This window comes from Fringilla coelebs (genome assembly GCF_963513975.1).
Source record: "Fringilla coelebs genome assembly, chromosome: 9".
Lineage (NCBI taxonomy): Eukaryota > Metazoa > Chordata > Aves > Passeriformes > Fringillidae > Fringilla > Fringilla coelebs.
In genome coordinates, this window is record NC_140067.1 from 11,088,424 (window position 1) to 11,101,685 (window position 13,262).

The following is a 13,262-nucleotide window of genomic DNA, read 5'->3' on the forward strand; positions in this document are numbered from 1 at the left end:
TAAATTGTGTTTGTGGGAAAAGATCCCAGTTGGATCCTAAGAAAACCCATCTCCATGCCATGATGAGACGTAGGACTCATCTGGGAATCCTAGGACATTCCTGGGGATTAACACAGGACCCCAGTGGGAACAGGATTCTGAGGAGTACCCACCACAGCAGCAGATTACTGGGCCCCCACATGCTGTTAACCAGTGCTGTCAGCGGGGCAGCGGTGAGTCCCCACCAACACTCCTCTGGACCCAGCTGTTGCATGATCTTTATTGTCCATAAAGCAGAGCTGACATCTCTGAAGGGCCACTGCAGAGCTGGAGGCTGTGCACAGCCAACATTGTCCTTTTGCACCTGCCAGGATGGCCCCATCCCATGCCAGCAGTGTTGCTCACAATCCCTGGCACCACTTCAGGCCCAGAGCATGCTGAGGGCTGCAGCTGTATTGCTGCTTCCTCCTCTTGCCCCAAAGTTTAAGCATGTGTGTCCGTGGGCTTAGGCAGTACCCTGGCTCCTGAGGGAGGCCCTCTCCTGCCTGCTCTGCTGCCAGCACCCTGTTGTTACTTGTCCTTGGGGGCCACCCCAGTGTGTCCCAACAGTGTGGGGCTGTAAGTGGCTGGCACCATGCCAGGGAGGGGACGGCACAGTCCTGCTGCAGGGAAGGCGCTCTTGGGAAGGGGCACTGCTGTTTGACTCCTTGGCCCTGGAGAGGACGAGCGGCCCCTTGTTCCCACAGCACTGTTCCAGCAGGCTGGGGCCAGCGCTGCCCCTCTGAGCGGTGCCGGCGCAGCCTCACGCCTCCTCGGCGGTGGCATCGATCCCCGCGTAGGTGAAGTTCTCGAACAGGGCCATGTTCACGTAGGCCTGTGGGGGAACCCCAGTTAGGAGCCAGTTGTGAGCATGTCCACATCCACCTCCTGTCCCCACTAGCATGCTCACGGGCACTGTGCCCTGTTGTCTCCCTGCACCCAAAAAGCGATGGTGGGGTTAACCCCCACGCATGGCTCTGCTGCTACCACTCACCTTCCTGGCCTCCAGCATGCGGATGAGCTGCATGGAGATCTGGGCGAAGGGAGGGCGCTCGTAGGGGCGGTCGCGCCAGCACTGCCGCATCAGCTCGTACCTGGGGGCGGAGAGTCGTGGGCGGCTCAGTGCGCACAGGAGGAGAGGGGACAGAAAAGCTCCTTGCGGGAGATGGGGGAAGCAGGCAGGAAACTAAAGCCGAGGAAAGGTGTTTGGGTGTGGGACTCCAGCCCATCCCTCAGGCACAATGCAGAGGCAACCAGGCAGAACTACTGAAAGTTGGTGCGAGCCCTTTGGGGCGGTGGGGTTACACGGATGCCACCACCAGCCGAGGCTCTGTCCACTTACACCTCGTCGTCGCAGTTACGTGGCTTCTCCATGCGGTATCCCTGGGGCAGCTTCTCATAGAGCTCGGCGCACGTCATCCCGCAGTACGGTGTCCCCCCTAGAGCCAGAGACACTCAGGGGCTGAGGAGGTGACAGTCCCTAGGGTGTTCCCCCCAGGGTCCCAGGATAACCAGACATACAGGGACCTGAGTGAAGGCAGGGGACAGGGAAGAGCCTTACCCAAGCTGACAATCTCCCAGAGCAGGACACCGAATGACCACCTGAAAGGGGAGGAGCCGAGGCTGTGACAGAGTGCCCAGCTGTGCCCTGCTGATGGGCACAGGGCAAAGCCCAGGGTGGAACAGGCAGCCAGGGTTTGGGCCGAGCCAGCAGCTCCTTAGGAAGATGCACCAGCATCACCTCCTGCCCTTGCAGCACCCAGAGCAATTGCATTGCATCTCTGACTGCACCAGAGAGGGGTGGAGGTGGCCACAGCCATGCCCCAGCCCGGTGTCCCCGCCTGCAGCACTTACACATCGCTCTTGGTGGTGTACACGCTGTAGTTGAGGGACTCGATGGCCATCCAGCGAACTGGCAAACGGCCCTGGGGAAAGAGAGAGCCACCATCAGGGCTGGAGGGGTGCCTCCTGGGTGGAAGACAGCTGTGATCCAGCCAGTCATGCTGTGGTGGGTTGGTCACACTGATGGTGGGCATCCTGCCCATCACACTGGTGCAGGCCCCATGGGGATGTTTCACTCCTGGCTCACCATTGTCTTCTTCACATAGACTTCCTCCCCTCTGGAGAGGCCAAAGTCAGCAATTTTGGAGGCCAAGTTTTCTCCCACCAGAATGTTTCTTGCTGCCAGGTCCCTGTGAATGAACTGAAAGGCAAGAGCAGTCAGCAGGAGTTACATGGTCCCTCCTGCTGGCCCCAAGGGACCTCATGCCCCGATGGGGAACCCCCTGGCCTCAGGGAGAGGGTGATCTGAAGGGCTTGCTGGGATGTACCTGCTTCTCACTCAGGTACTGCATCCCCTTGGCCACATCTGAAGCAAACTGGAGGAGCTGCTGGGATGTGAGGGTGGAGGCAGTTCCGTGCTCCTTGGCAAAGGCTGGGTCTGTCTCCAAGACTCGGCTTTTGCGGAGGAAGTCGAGGAGGTTTCCATACGGAGCATACTCAATGGCGATGTACAGGTAGCCTGGGGGGCAGGAGGAGGTTGGGCTACTGGAGCTCTCCCCAGCAAAAAGGAATAGACAGCTGGGCAGAGGTTGTGGAACAGGGTAGAATGGTACAGCCCTCACCCTTGTTCTCACAGGCACCCAGCAAGTTGATGATGTTGGGGTGATGGCCCAGTTTGCACAGCACCTCCAGCTCCCCGGCAAAGTCCCGATGGTCATTCTCTGAAGCAAATTCTAGAAGCAAAGGAGGGATGAACATCTCAGGCTACAATAGGGACCTTTCCTCTGCTTCCCCAGCACAAGCATGGCCCAGGACACAGCTGCAGCAGCCAGCCCACCCTCCCTGCCTCCCCCAACACTCACCTTTCAGCATCTTGATGGCTGCATTCATTTTCAGGCCGTCCTTTTTGATCATGGCCCTGATTACCTGCCCAAAATTGCCCTCCCCGATCATATCCTCAAACTTGATGTCTTCCCACTCCAGGATGGGGTAGCTGAGGGGCTCAGGCTGTGGCTTGGGCCGGCGTGTCAGGGTCAGGGTCCCCGAGTTGAACTGTAGGATGGTCTCTTCCCCCTGGCAGATGGAAGCAGGTGAGGTTAGAGGCACCGGGCACCTGCCTGCCCATGCGGCAGTCCCAGCAGGACAGGAGTCATGGGCAAGGGTGGGCTCCGCACCCTCTCCGTGTGGAAGTGAGGTCTGGCTGCATCCGGACTGGAGGCTATGGAACGTGACCTGGATCGGGCTGGGACCTGGGGAGCAGGGGACACGGTCCTGGCGGGGCAGGCGGCACTCACCGAGCCAGACTGGTACGTAAAGGTGCGGCGCCGGTGGAAAAAATTCTTCTTGATGAGGAAAAGTGCCAGGAGAGCAAAGAGGATGGTGAAGCAAGTGACGGACACAGAGCCAACAATGGCCAAGAGCAGCTGCTGGTCTGTCCCCGCCTGCTCAGTGCTCTGGCTGCCCAGGCTGGGCGGCACGCTCAGCACTCCTGCCAAAAGGAGGGATGGAGGGTTGCGGTCCATGGTCAAGCCCTGCCTGGCCTGCACTAATGGCCAACCACCAATGACAGTAGCCCTCTCCCAGCACCAAGATCCCCAATGAAGATACCATAACCACATCCTGAGCTCCTGGTGCCACAGAGGCACAGAGGGGAAAGTATCACAGCCCAGTTCCTGACACTGAACCACTGGTTTATGGACCTCCAACCAGCTTTGGGTCAAGCCGTGATCTCCTCACATGATAACTCTGCTCTGCTTCCCCAGCCCCTTGATTCTCATCCCCTGCTGCCCAAGGCAGAGTCACTCTGTAGGTGACATGATGTCATCATGCCACCCCTGCCCCTGTAGGACTAGGAGGAGCAGGTTTTCTTAAGACACCAAAAGTTTTGGTCTTGGGCTACTACTTCAGAGCCCTGCTCAGAGGTTGCCACAAGCACCCCAATCCTTCTTTGGTGACCAGAATCTGAGCCCAAGCTGCAGCAGAGCTGTGAGCCCCCTGCCTGCTGGGATACCCCTCTCACCGTCCCCGAGGGTCTTGGCTTTCACGGGTAGGCTCCATTCCCCTGGCACATGGGAGTTGGCGCGGACACGAAACTGGTAGCTGGTGCTGGAATTGAGGCCCCCAACGATCTTGGTGGTCTCGGCGCCGCTGTCAGTGTCAATCCACTGGGGTTCACTGGTGCCCCCCACCTGCTGCAGCTCCACAATGTACTTGGTGATGCCCCCGTTGGGGTACTCGGGCACCTGCCAGGAGAGCCTGACCGCGGTGTCGGACACGGGCTCTGCCGAGAGCAACTGCGGGGAGGAGGGCCCTGGGACCAAGAGAGAAGAGTGTCAGACCCAGAACGGGGCTCCTCGTGCTGCCAGGGCTCAGTGCTGCTGTTAGGATTGCACCCTGTGGATGGCAGTGGCAACCAGAGCCAGGTCAGCTTTGAGGGATCTTCAGGGACCCCTGGCCCCTGCTTGGAGGAGGTGGAGGTGCTCTCCATGTACCGCAGTGAAGCAGGACTGTACTCCCAAATGTTCCAGCCACACCATCTGAGGTCTAAATGCCTGTGTATTGACTAGCTCTTGTGACATTTTATTTCTTCAGGCCTCTGTCACATACTGCCGGCCCACCACCTCCTCTGAGCCCCCTCCTGCCTTCCCACATCCCTAACCCCAAATTTCCAAATCATACAAAGCTCTTACAAGCAGAGAGCAGAGGAAACCTCTCATCCCTCAAGCCTGATGCCTATCAGTCCTTTCAGTGGGTACCATACAGTGTCAAGCCCCCTTAAAGGCCTCATGCATGCCTTTCCCCTTGGTTGCCAGAAAGCTTGGTCAGGCTGGTGCTCCATCTCTGCATGGTCTTCCACCTACTTCAGGGGCTGCGTGTGTGTGTGTGCCCACAGGTGGGACTGCAGGGCTCCCCAGGCCCTACTGACCATGCAGCAAAATTACCTGGCAGCAGGGTTAAAGCAAACCAAAGGGAAGTATTTTTTTTCATGCAGAGTATAATTATAGAGAGGAACTAGTTGCTACAGGGTATTGTAAAGGCTGCAAGTATAGACAGGTCCATCAGGGTTTGAGCAAGGGTGTAGAGAACAGATCTGTTTGTGAGCATCACTCATGATGACCTGAATGCCACATTCAGCTTAGGATGTTTCTCAGCTCCTTGGTGCTGGAGACTGCAGGGTCTAGTGAGGAAAGGAGGGCCCATTTTCCCCAAATGGCTGTTCATGTTCTATCAGAGATGGGATAAAGAACAGCCAGACCTGGGGATGGTTGCTGTTACAATTTTAACTGATTTATCATTGTAATTCCCTGTTACAGTTCCCAGCATTCCGCTGGACCCACCTTTACTGTTGATCATGACCTTATAGGGGTCAGAGGGTGGCCCCAGGCTGGTGCAGTGGTACACCAGCACCTCCAGCCTGTACTCCTTGTTAAACTCCAAGTCCCCGATGCGGGCAGAGAGCACGGAGATGGACGTGATGTTTTTCTCAGAGACCAGCCGCCTTGCAGAATCAAAGAGGTGGACAATGAACCCATGTGCTGGCTCATGGTTGCTTGGTAACTTCCAGTTGACATGAAGCATATTCTTCTCTTCTATGGACCAGCCTTCGATCACAGGTTTGACTGTGGGCTCTGCAAACAAAAAGGCAGCAAAATCTCACGGCGCATCAGCTGTGAGACCTTTCAGGCTCTGTGCTGTGCATGGTCAGGGTCAAGGAGATGGAGGCTCACCAAGGCAGTCAGTCACCATGATGGCTTCGGGACCCTTGCTGCCCTCCCCACCAGCCCCTGGCCGGCTCAGCTGCGCCTTGACGATGTAGGCGGTGACTGGACGGAGGTTCATGAGGGTGATGTTCTCGCTGTTGTCGACTGTTGGCCAAGAAAACATGTCAAATCCATGCCCATCATCCACAGTCTGCCCTGCCACCGGCATCCTCCTCAGCATCACCACAGGGGGCCTGGTATGGAGACATCTGCCCACCCCAGACCTCACCCTCCCACACACAGGTTCTAACTGTCCCCCAGCCCTGCAGACACATACCCACTATGGATGACCATGCAGAATTGTCATCCTTGGGCTTGTAGAAGAGCTTGATGGAGGTGATGGGTCCGTCCCCAGAGAAGCTGTCCACAGGTGACACCACGAGCTGGCGACTCTGCTTGGCCAACAGCCGGGGGGCACTCAAGGGCACTGGTGGCACTTGGGGGGAAGAAGGGAATAACACTGGTGGGACTGGTAGCAACAAGGAGCAGAGCATGGATACATCTGCCACCTCTTGGCTCCTTCCAGCTTTGTCAGGGAAGTCTTTTATAATCACCCAAACCTGCTGGCGCTGTAACCCACGATGGGAGGCACCCAGTCAGGTGCAGGGGTGGTATTGCCGCACCATGCTGCCAGCCTCCCACAGCAACCCTGGCTTGTCCTGCTCATGCCACCACACCTTCCTCACCTCGGATATTGACCTTGACTTTCCGGCTGTCCTGGCCCCCGGTCGTGGAGACCCGGCACTCCCAGAGCCCCGTGTCCGCCTTCGTCAGGTGCCGTGCCTCAAACTCGCAGGTGATCTGCTTCGGCTCGATGATGGTTTTGATGACCTGTGGCACAGAGGGTGCTGTCAGCGCCTCCACTCTGCCCCTGCCTCAGCCCCCATGAGTCTGAAGCTGCCCAGAAGCTGCAGGTACTCTTGAGGGAGCTGTCAACATGGAGATGGTGGTGGGGCACAGGGCAGTACCTTGAGCACGGTGCCATCAGCCTTGCGCAGCTCCACGCTGTCCCTGGTGGGCAGTGGGTTGCCAATGGCCACGCAGCTGATGATGGGCTCTGAGCCCAGGTTGAACTCCAGCTCTGAGGCCAGCTGGATGATCTGGGGGAACCGGTCTGGTAGACAGAAATCAACATTAGGGCTGGCCCTGCTCCTTCCCTACAAGAAAGCCTGGCACCTTTTCTTGGACCCAGATGCGGCCAGACTGTGGTGCCAAGGGAAAGGTGATGGATGCTGTGGCCCAGCCCTGATCCCTACCCCACATGCTGGGCTCAGCACCACTCTCAGCACAGATACTGCTGGGATGCCAGATCAGATGTTGCCCTTGCAATGTCCTGGTTTCTACAGACTTGGAGTCTAATTTCGCAGCCAAGGGGTCCTGCTGAACCAGCTGGTGAGACCAATAGCCAATGGCCCTCCCAGCCACTTATGAGGAAGGAGCCAGTGCCCACCAGAGGGTGGGGGATGGAAACCTGCCACAGCCCTGTGCCAATCTCACCTGACTTCTCACAGTGCTGCCCATGCCAGCCTGCGGGGCAGACACAGCCACTGAAGCGGTTACAGCTGCCTCCATTTTGGCAGGTGCACTCCAGGGCACAGTCAGCGCCATAGAATCCTGAGGGACAGGCTGTGGGAAGAGAAGAGCTCACTGCTACCCCTGGCCATGGCATAGGACCACAGAGACAGCAAGCAGCTGATGCAGGCAGCAGTACTGCTCAGCCTGTGCTGACCCTCAGATGTGGAGAGGGTTGCAGAGGTGCTGCTGGAGAGCAGCCAGGCGCTGGAAGAAGCCCAGCTAGGTGAGAGCTGATGGACACCCATGTCCCCGTACCTTGGTCACAGCGGGAGCCACTCCAGCCTGAGGCACAGGAGCAACCATAGGGGTCAAGAAGGCAGAAGCTCAGCCCCTGGCAGCCCTGGGCTCTCTGGCACGTCTCCTGGCAGTTGCGGCCAAACTGGCCTTCCTGGCAGGCTGGAAAAAGAAGCATGGTCTGCCCTCACCCACAATTCATCCATGCACTTACTGCCTGTGTGTGTCACAGAGCTAGCTTGGGCACCCCAAGTCCCATATCACCACCTCGAGGAGACATGGGACCCATGTGGGTGGTCCAGCTCTGGCCCAGAAACAGAGGGCACTGAGGATGGGGAGGCACTGGGGATGAACATGGCATTTCTAGACACAGTGCTCAGGTCTAGGGGTGCAAGAGAGCCCTCGCATATGCCCTGGGCACAGCACCCAATGCTGGGCAGGTGGAACCCACCTCTCTCACAGCGGGTGCCCATGAACCCTGGAGGGCAGATGCATTCGCCAACGTGGTCGTGGCAGATGCCGCCGTTCAGACAGTCGGGACAGTCCTTCTGACAGGATGGTCCCCATTTCTTCGCAGGGCAGGCTGCAGAGAGAGCAGAAAGGGCCAGAGTGCCACCTGCTGCAGGGCAGGGTACGGCTGTCCCCAGTCCCAGGCAGCCAGGGCCCTGCTCACCTCTCACGATGAGGCGGTAGAAGGCACTCCACAGAGGGCTGTCCCCCATGAATGTGGCACTGTAGACACCGTTTTCGCTGACACTGACATTGGGGAGTGTCAGGACGACGTGGTCATCCTGCACCTCGCCCCGGTCCGTGGTTTGGTAGTAGGTGCCTGCAAGGGGACAGAGGGTTATCTGTGACCTCCCGTGCCCCCAGGGCCAGTGCCAGGCACTAGCTGGGAGCAGCTCCAGCTCTGTGTCTGCTCTTGGAACTACTTGCCGTTTCTTTTCCACATAACATCTGTCTCCTTCCTCTTGAGGATCCTCGCAGAGAAGGTGGCCGCCTCAGCAACATTCACAGACTGCGTGGCCTTCACTGGGAAGAGGTGGGCTGCAGAGGAGGAGGAGACACAGATTGCACAGCAGTCACTTCCCTGAGGGCACTCACACCCGAGGGCAGACCAGGACACACCCTGGCATGTTTCTGCTGGAATGTCATGACACATCTCCCTGCCCGCTCCATGTTGGACCCAGGACCCCCCAAGCCTCTGCAGGAACAGGGCTCCCTTCCTGGCCCCTTCAGCACCTTCAGGCAGACACAAAGGAATGGGATTTGGCACCCTGCCCTCTGATCAGCCCACCATCTGCACAGGACACTGGTGGCAGCAGTCTGGGGAGGTGACATCTGGAATAAGTGTGCATGGTGCACCCTGCCTGGAGTGCTGCAGGCAGGGAAATCAGGGCCAGTGAGGGGAATTAAGTGTTCAGGAGGCTGCACTCCAGCCCCCAGGACCAGCAGCCCTGTCATGGCTGTTTTCCTGATTCCCCAGGTGCTGGGGTGTGCAGCAGCAATGAACTCCTGGAGTATTAATGTGAGTCAGCCAGACCCCAGCCTGAGCACAAACAGGGCTATAAATACCTTAAGGCCTGGGAAACCAAGCCCTGGGCGTGCCAGGACAGACACAAAGGAGGACACAGGCGGCTGCTGGCTTTTGGAGCCTGGCAGTACTCCAGCTTGCACACACTAAAAGGAGCCACGCCGGGCTGGAGCTAAAACACATCCAGCCCTGTGTGATACCCTTCTGAGGCCAAGGACCAGGAGGAAGCAGCACACGCCGCAGACGCCCAGGGAAGGGCACCGCAGGTCACACTTGGCAGTAATTTCCCAGAATCGCCTCCCCATCCATCCCTCTAGTTAGGATCTTTCTTCCACGGACTTTGAAGCCCTCAGTGGTGGGCTCAGAGATATGGGCCTTACTCTGTTTCATTTCCACCTCACTCCCTGGAATGAAAGGCAACAATTCCCTGGGGACCCTCAAACACAACACTTTGCATTTGTGCACACCGAGTTACCTGTCACTCCATCATTGAAGCCCTCCCAGGCTGCATCTCTCCGCTCTCTGTCACTCCATAGTGTATTCATCATCTCCCCAGGCAGCTCAGGGACAGCAGCCAGCATGGCTGCTTGTTCAGCTCTTTGCACCCACAGCTGGTGACACAGGTCCATGCAAAGACCTCATGCTGTGCCAGTGGGAACTCCCTTGTGTGACAAGAACCACTCCTATTCCTACTCTCTTTTTTTTTAGTCAGTTATTTACCCATGCAAAGATCACTCCTGCCACCCCCTGGGTGCAAGTTTCTCTCAAAGAACCTCTGAAAGGGATTTTTCCCAGTTTTCTCCAGGAATTTGAGAAGACAGTATCAATTTTTTCACAGGATCCTCACTGCTGCCGCCCCAGAGACCCTACCACTGCACACCCAGCTGCCTCTTTCTCAGGGACCACACCACCACATATTCTGCTCTTTATTACAGTTTCTGCTAATTTGCCAGGTTCTGACTTGAGTTTTCAGACCTGTAACTCCCTACACAGAAGTTTTAGGGAAGTCTGGTTTCCCAAGGGCAGCAACACAGCCTTGCTCACCGCACACCCAGCCTGGTGATGTCGTGCTGCTCCATTCTGCTATTTATCACCTGTCTCCTGCTAACAGCAGTTGCATTTTAGACAGATCCTCCAGCAAATTTTCCCAACCTTTCTGTTGTACACACAGATACAAAAATTTTTAAAATGTTGGTTTTCTGCAGTTGTTTTTCTGCTCTGGAAAGTGTAAAAGATAGTTTATTGATGGATTTAAACACTTCTGAAATTGCTTCTCAGGATCTCTTTGGTTTGCTTTACTTTGTTTTTTCAGTAATGCTTCCAAAATTTATCAACTTCCCAAGTTCTTCTCCATGCATGACCTTTTGGGAGCTGCCAGCTTTCCTCTAACAGCATTCCCCACCCACTGTTTAATCGCCCTGACCTGCTTTGTTGTTCTCTCAGGCTAAACAGGAGAGATGGCACACACCAAGCCCCTTCAGTGGCTTCTGTATCCAGCCCTCCTGCAAACATGTAATTTTTTTGCTAACTAATTCCTTTATTTTTTTAACTTCTCTAAACAGAGCAATAGAAGCTTCTTTGGAACTTGTGAAAGGGACACCTTTTTTAGCACTTGTAACTCCCACAGGGGCTCCTCCAAAAGCACTATTTTATTAGCCTGGCTAAGTGGACCCAGGAGTGGGGGCTGACTGAGAACACCCCACCATGACAAGCACTATCCCAAGTAGGGAGCCCCAGAGCCATGATTTATAAACAAGGACATCTGGGGGTGCAAAAATCCCTCTGTGCTCCTCAGCCCATGCTGCTGCTCATGTCTCCCACACTGTGTCCATTGGCCTCGGCTCCATTCCTCGGTGCCACCCTGCTTGCTCAGACAATCCAGCTCTGTTTCCAACAGGACTGCTGCCATTTTTCAGCTTGAGCTTCTTTACAAGGACAAAAGCTGAGTCCTGCTGTCCTGCTCCCTGGGGGATGCTTAGGCCACACCAGCAGCCTCTGTGCTCCAGCTTGGAGACACTCGAACTCCTTGCTGAAGCTGTGTCTTAACAAAGGCAGGGAAACTTGTATCCCCTCCTCTTATTCTAAGCAAAAGGACAACTGTTTTAGCTAGACTTTCTAAAAAAGAGCTAGAAAGCATCCTGAGGCAAATATCACAGAAAATTTCAGTCCTAATAGTTTTGCAAAATCTCAAGCATAGGGATGGGAGGTTGGAGGTGTGGGAGCGTGCTGCCCCAGGTGGTATCCCTGCTGCTGGTGAGCCCAGGGAGGCCCTTTGGATTCTTATGGCCCAAAACAGGAGTGGGAGACGAGCCCAGCACTGCTTTTGGCTACAGTGCAGTCTGGCAGTGCCTCTCAGCAAGCCCCACTGCTAGAACGGTGATGTGCTGCCCCGGGATGGTGTTTGTCCAGCACCTGAGGAGGCTGCCAAAGATCTGCCGCAGCACTACCTCCTCCCCTTGAGCCTGCAGTGGGGGCATGGGCTGGCACAGCTCCAAAGGGCTACCCCCTGCTCTGGTTAATGATTTCCAGACCCCACAGCCTCCTCCAAGGGCACTCAACTTCCTCTTGGACCTTGCCCTTCTCCCAAGCCCCATTATAAATAGAGACGGCTCCTCCATGGGGCTTGACCATGCCCCTCGAGCTGAACATCCCTTCCACCTCCCTTCCATCTCCCTGCCACCGGTGCTGGTGGACCCCAAACCTAGCTTGTGGGTCACCACTGTCCCCCACCACCCTGCCTGGTGCTGGGTGAAGCACAGGGCAGGCAGGTCTCCTGTGCACCCGACTGGCAGGCAGGGGCCTCCTGCTGCCCCCAAAAGCCACTCACCATTGTGGCTGTTGTGCACATAGACCACCTGGGCCTGCTCGGTCGGGGTGCGCCCCAGGCAGTAGAGGATCCCCACCAGGTCAGCCTTGGAGAAGCCCCTGGCCTGGACTTGGTTGCTGCGGTTGCGGTAGTTTTGGAAGCCCATTTTGGGGTGTGTCATCACGATCTTGTTCTCCCGCTCGATCTGCAGCTGGCTCACATCGTGCTCCCCCACGACGCAGGAGAGGAAGAAGTCGGAGTGGGACAGGCTCTGCACGTTGGCGACCAGGGTGATGTCCAGGATGGCCCCTGGGGTGAGGGAGCAGAAGGGTGCATCACAGCTGGGCAAGAGCATGGACACACCTGCCCTGCCTCGGGGCCAGAGCCCATCACCCAGATGTCTCCCCCTTTCCAGGACATTTCTGCCACCCCCAGCCCAGAAGGCACAGCTAGGGCAAGCAAGGTGCATTGCAGACACATTGGGATGACACAGTGCGTATTTCTGCTCTCCTTTTGGAGACCCCAGCTGGATCAGCTCCCCAGCAAGAGCCAAGCATGCATCAGAATGGGGCTCTTGGGGTGCCTCTCCTCCCATGTCAGAGAGAGGCAGCTAGGGGCCTCTGAGAGCTCCAAATGGCTGATCACAAAGGGACATTTCCTCCCTCCCAACCCTGCTCCAATGGCACCGCTGAGCTTCCACAGCTGCCTCTTCCCACCAACCCACCCTGAGGCAGGGGCTGCTCACTTAAGGCAGATGAAAAGGAGCAATTTACCTGCCAGATGTGGGAAGAGAAGCAGAAGATAAAGCTGGAGTCCCATGTCCTTCGAGCTTGTTCCAAATCTGGCAGAGGTCAGAAAATCCCCAGCATTTTCTGGCTACAGGGGTCAGAGCTGGAGGCTGTGGCTGCCTAGGAGCTCCACGTGAGCAGCAGCTCAGGTCCGCTGCTCTCTGCCCGTGTCCCCCATCTCTTCTCGGTGCTGTTGCTTGACTTCCAGGGCAGCTGGGACCACCTCCTGTGGTGCATAGCCTGGACACGGACTGAAAGATGCCCCCGTTTCTCTGGCTCCGTGGCCAGCCTGCTGCTCAGGGGCAGGGCTTGCTGGCCAAGGGGCCCCTGGGCTCCCCTGCCTGGTGGCAGCTCTTCCAGGGAAAGGCACCCGCCCACCCCTCCAGGGCTAGGGCTGCGTGCTCAGGGTTCCCTGAGCCATGCTGAGCCCCTAACCCAGGCAGGAGGTGCCCCGATCCTGCAATTCGTCCAATGTTCAGAGTGCCTCATGCCCCAGCCCGCCAGGGCACGGCATCCCCAACCCCTCGGTGCAGCCCCGTGGCTGA

General features: G+C 57.0%; 1 protein-coding gene across 2 annotated transcripts; it reads right to left on the minus strand.

Moving 5' to 3' along the window:
• Positions 1-252: 252 nt before the first annotated feature.
• On the minus strand, positions 253-13,262 carry TIE1 (tyrosine kinase with immunoglobulin like and EGF like domains 1). Of its 2 annotated transcripts, none has more exons than XM_084210928.1 (23): positions 12,703-13,262; positions 11,951-12,238; positions 8,526-8,636; positions 8,263-8,418; positions 8,041-8,172; positions 7,611-7,751; positions 7,278-7,406; positions 6,749-6,894; positions 6,467-6,611; positions 6,058-6,216; positions 5,748-5,885; positions 5,358-5,648; positions 4,040-4,330; positions 3,315-3,508; positions 2,883-3,093; positions 2,643-2,753; positions 2,349-2,539; positions 2,108-2,221; positions 1,873-1,943; positions 1,580-1,620; positions 1,361-1,457; positions 1,013-1,112; positions 253-853 (listed from the first exon to the last, which is right to left on the minus strand). In XM_084210928.1, exons 1-23 carry the CDS (start codon positions 12,746-12,748, stop codon positions 782-784), a joined length of 3,375 nt encoding a protein of 1,124 aa, XP_084067054.1. In that variant the 5' UTR covers positions 12,749-13,262; the 3' UTR covers positions 253-781. The 2 variants fall into 2 exon arrangements, with proteins under 2 accessions (XP_084067054.1, XP_084067053.1); XM_084210927.1 differs by having other exon boundaries at positions 3,195-3,508.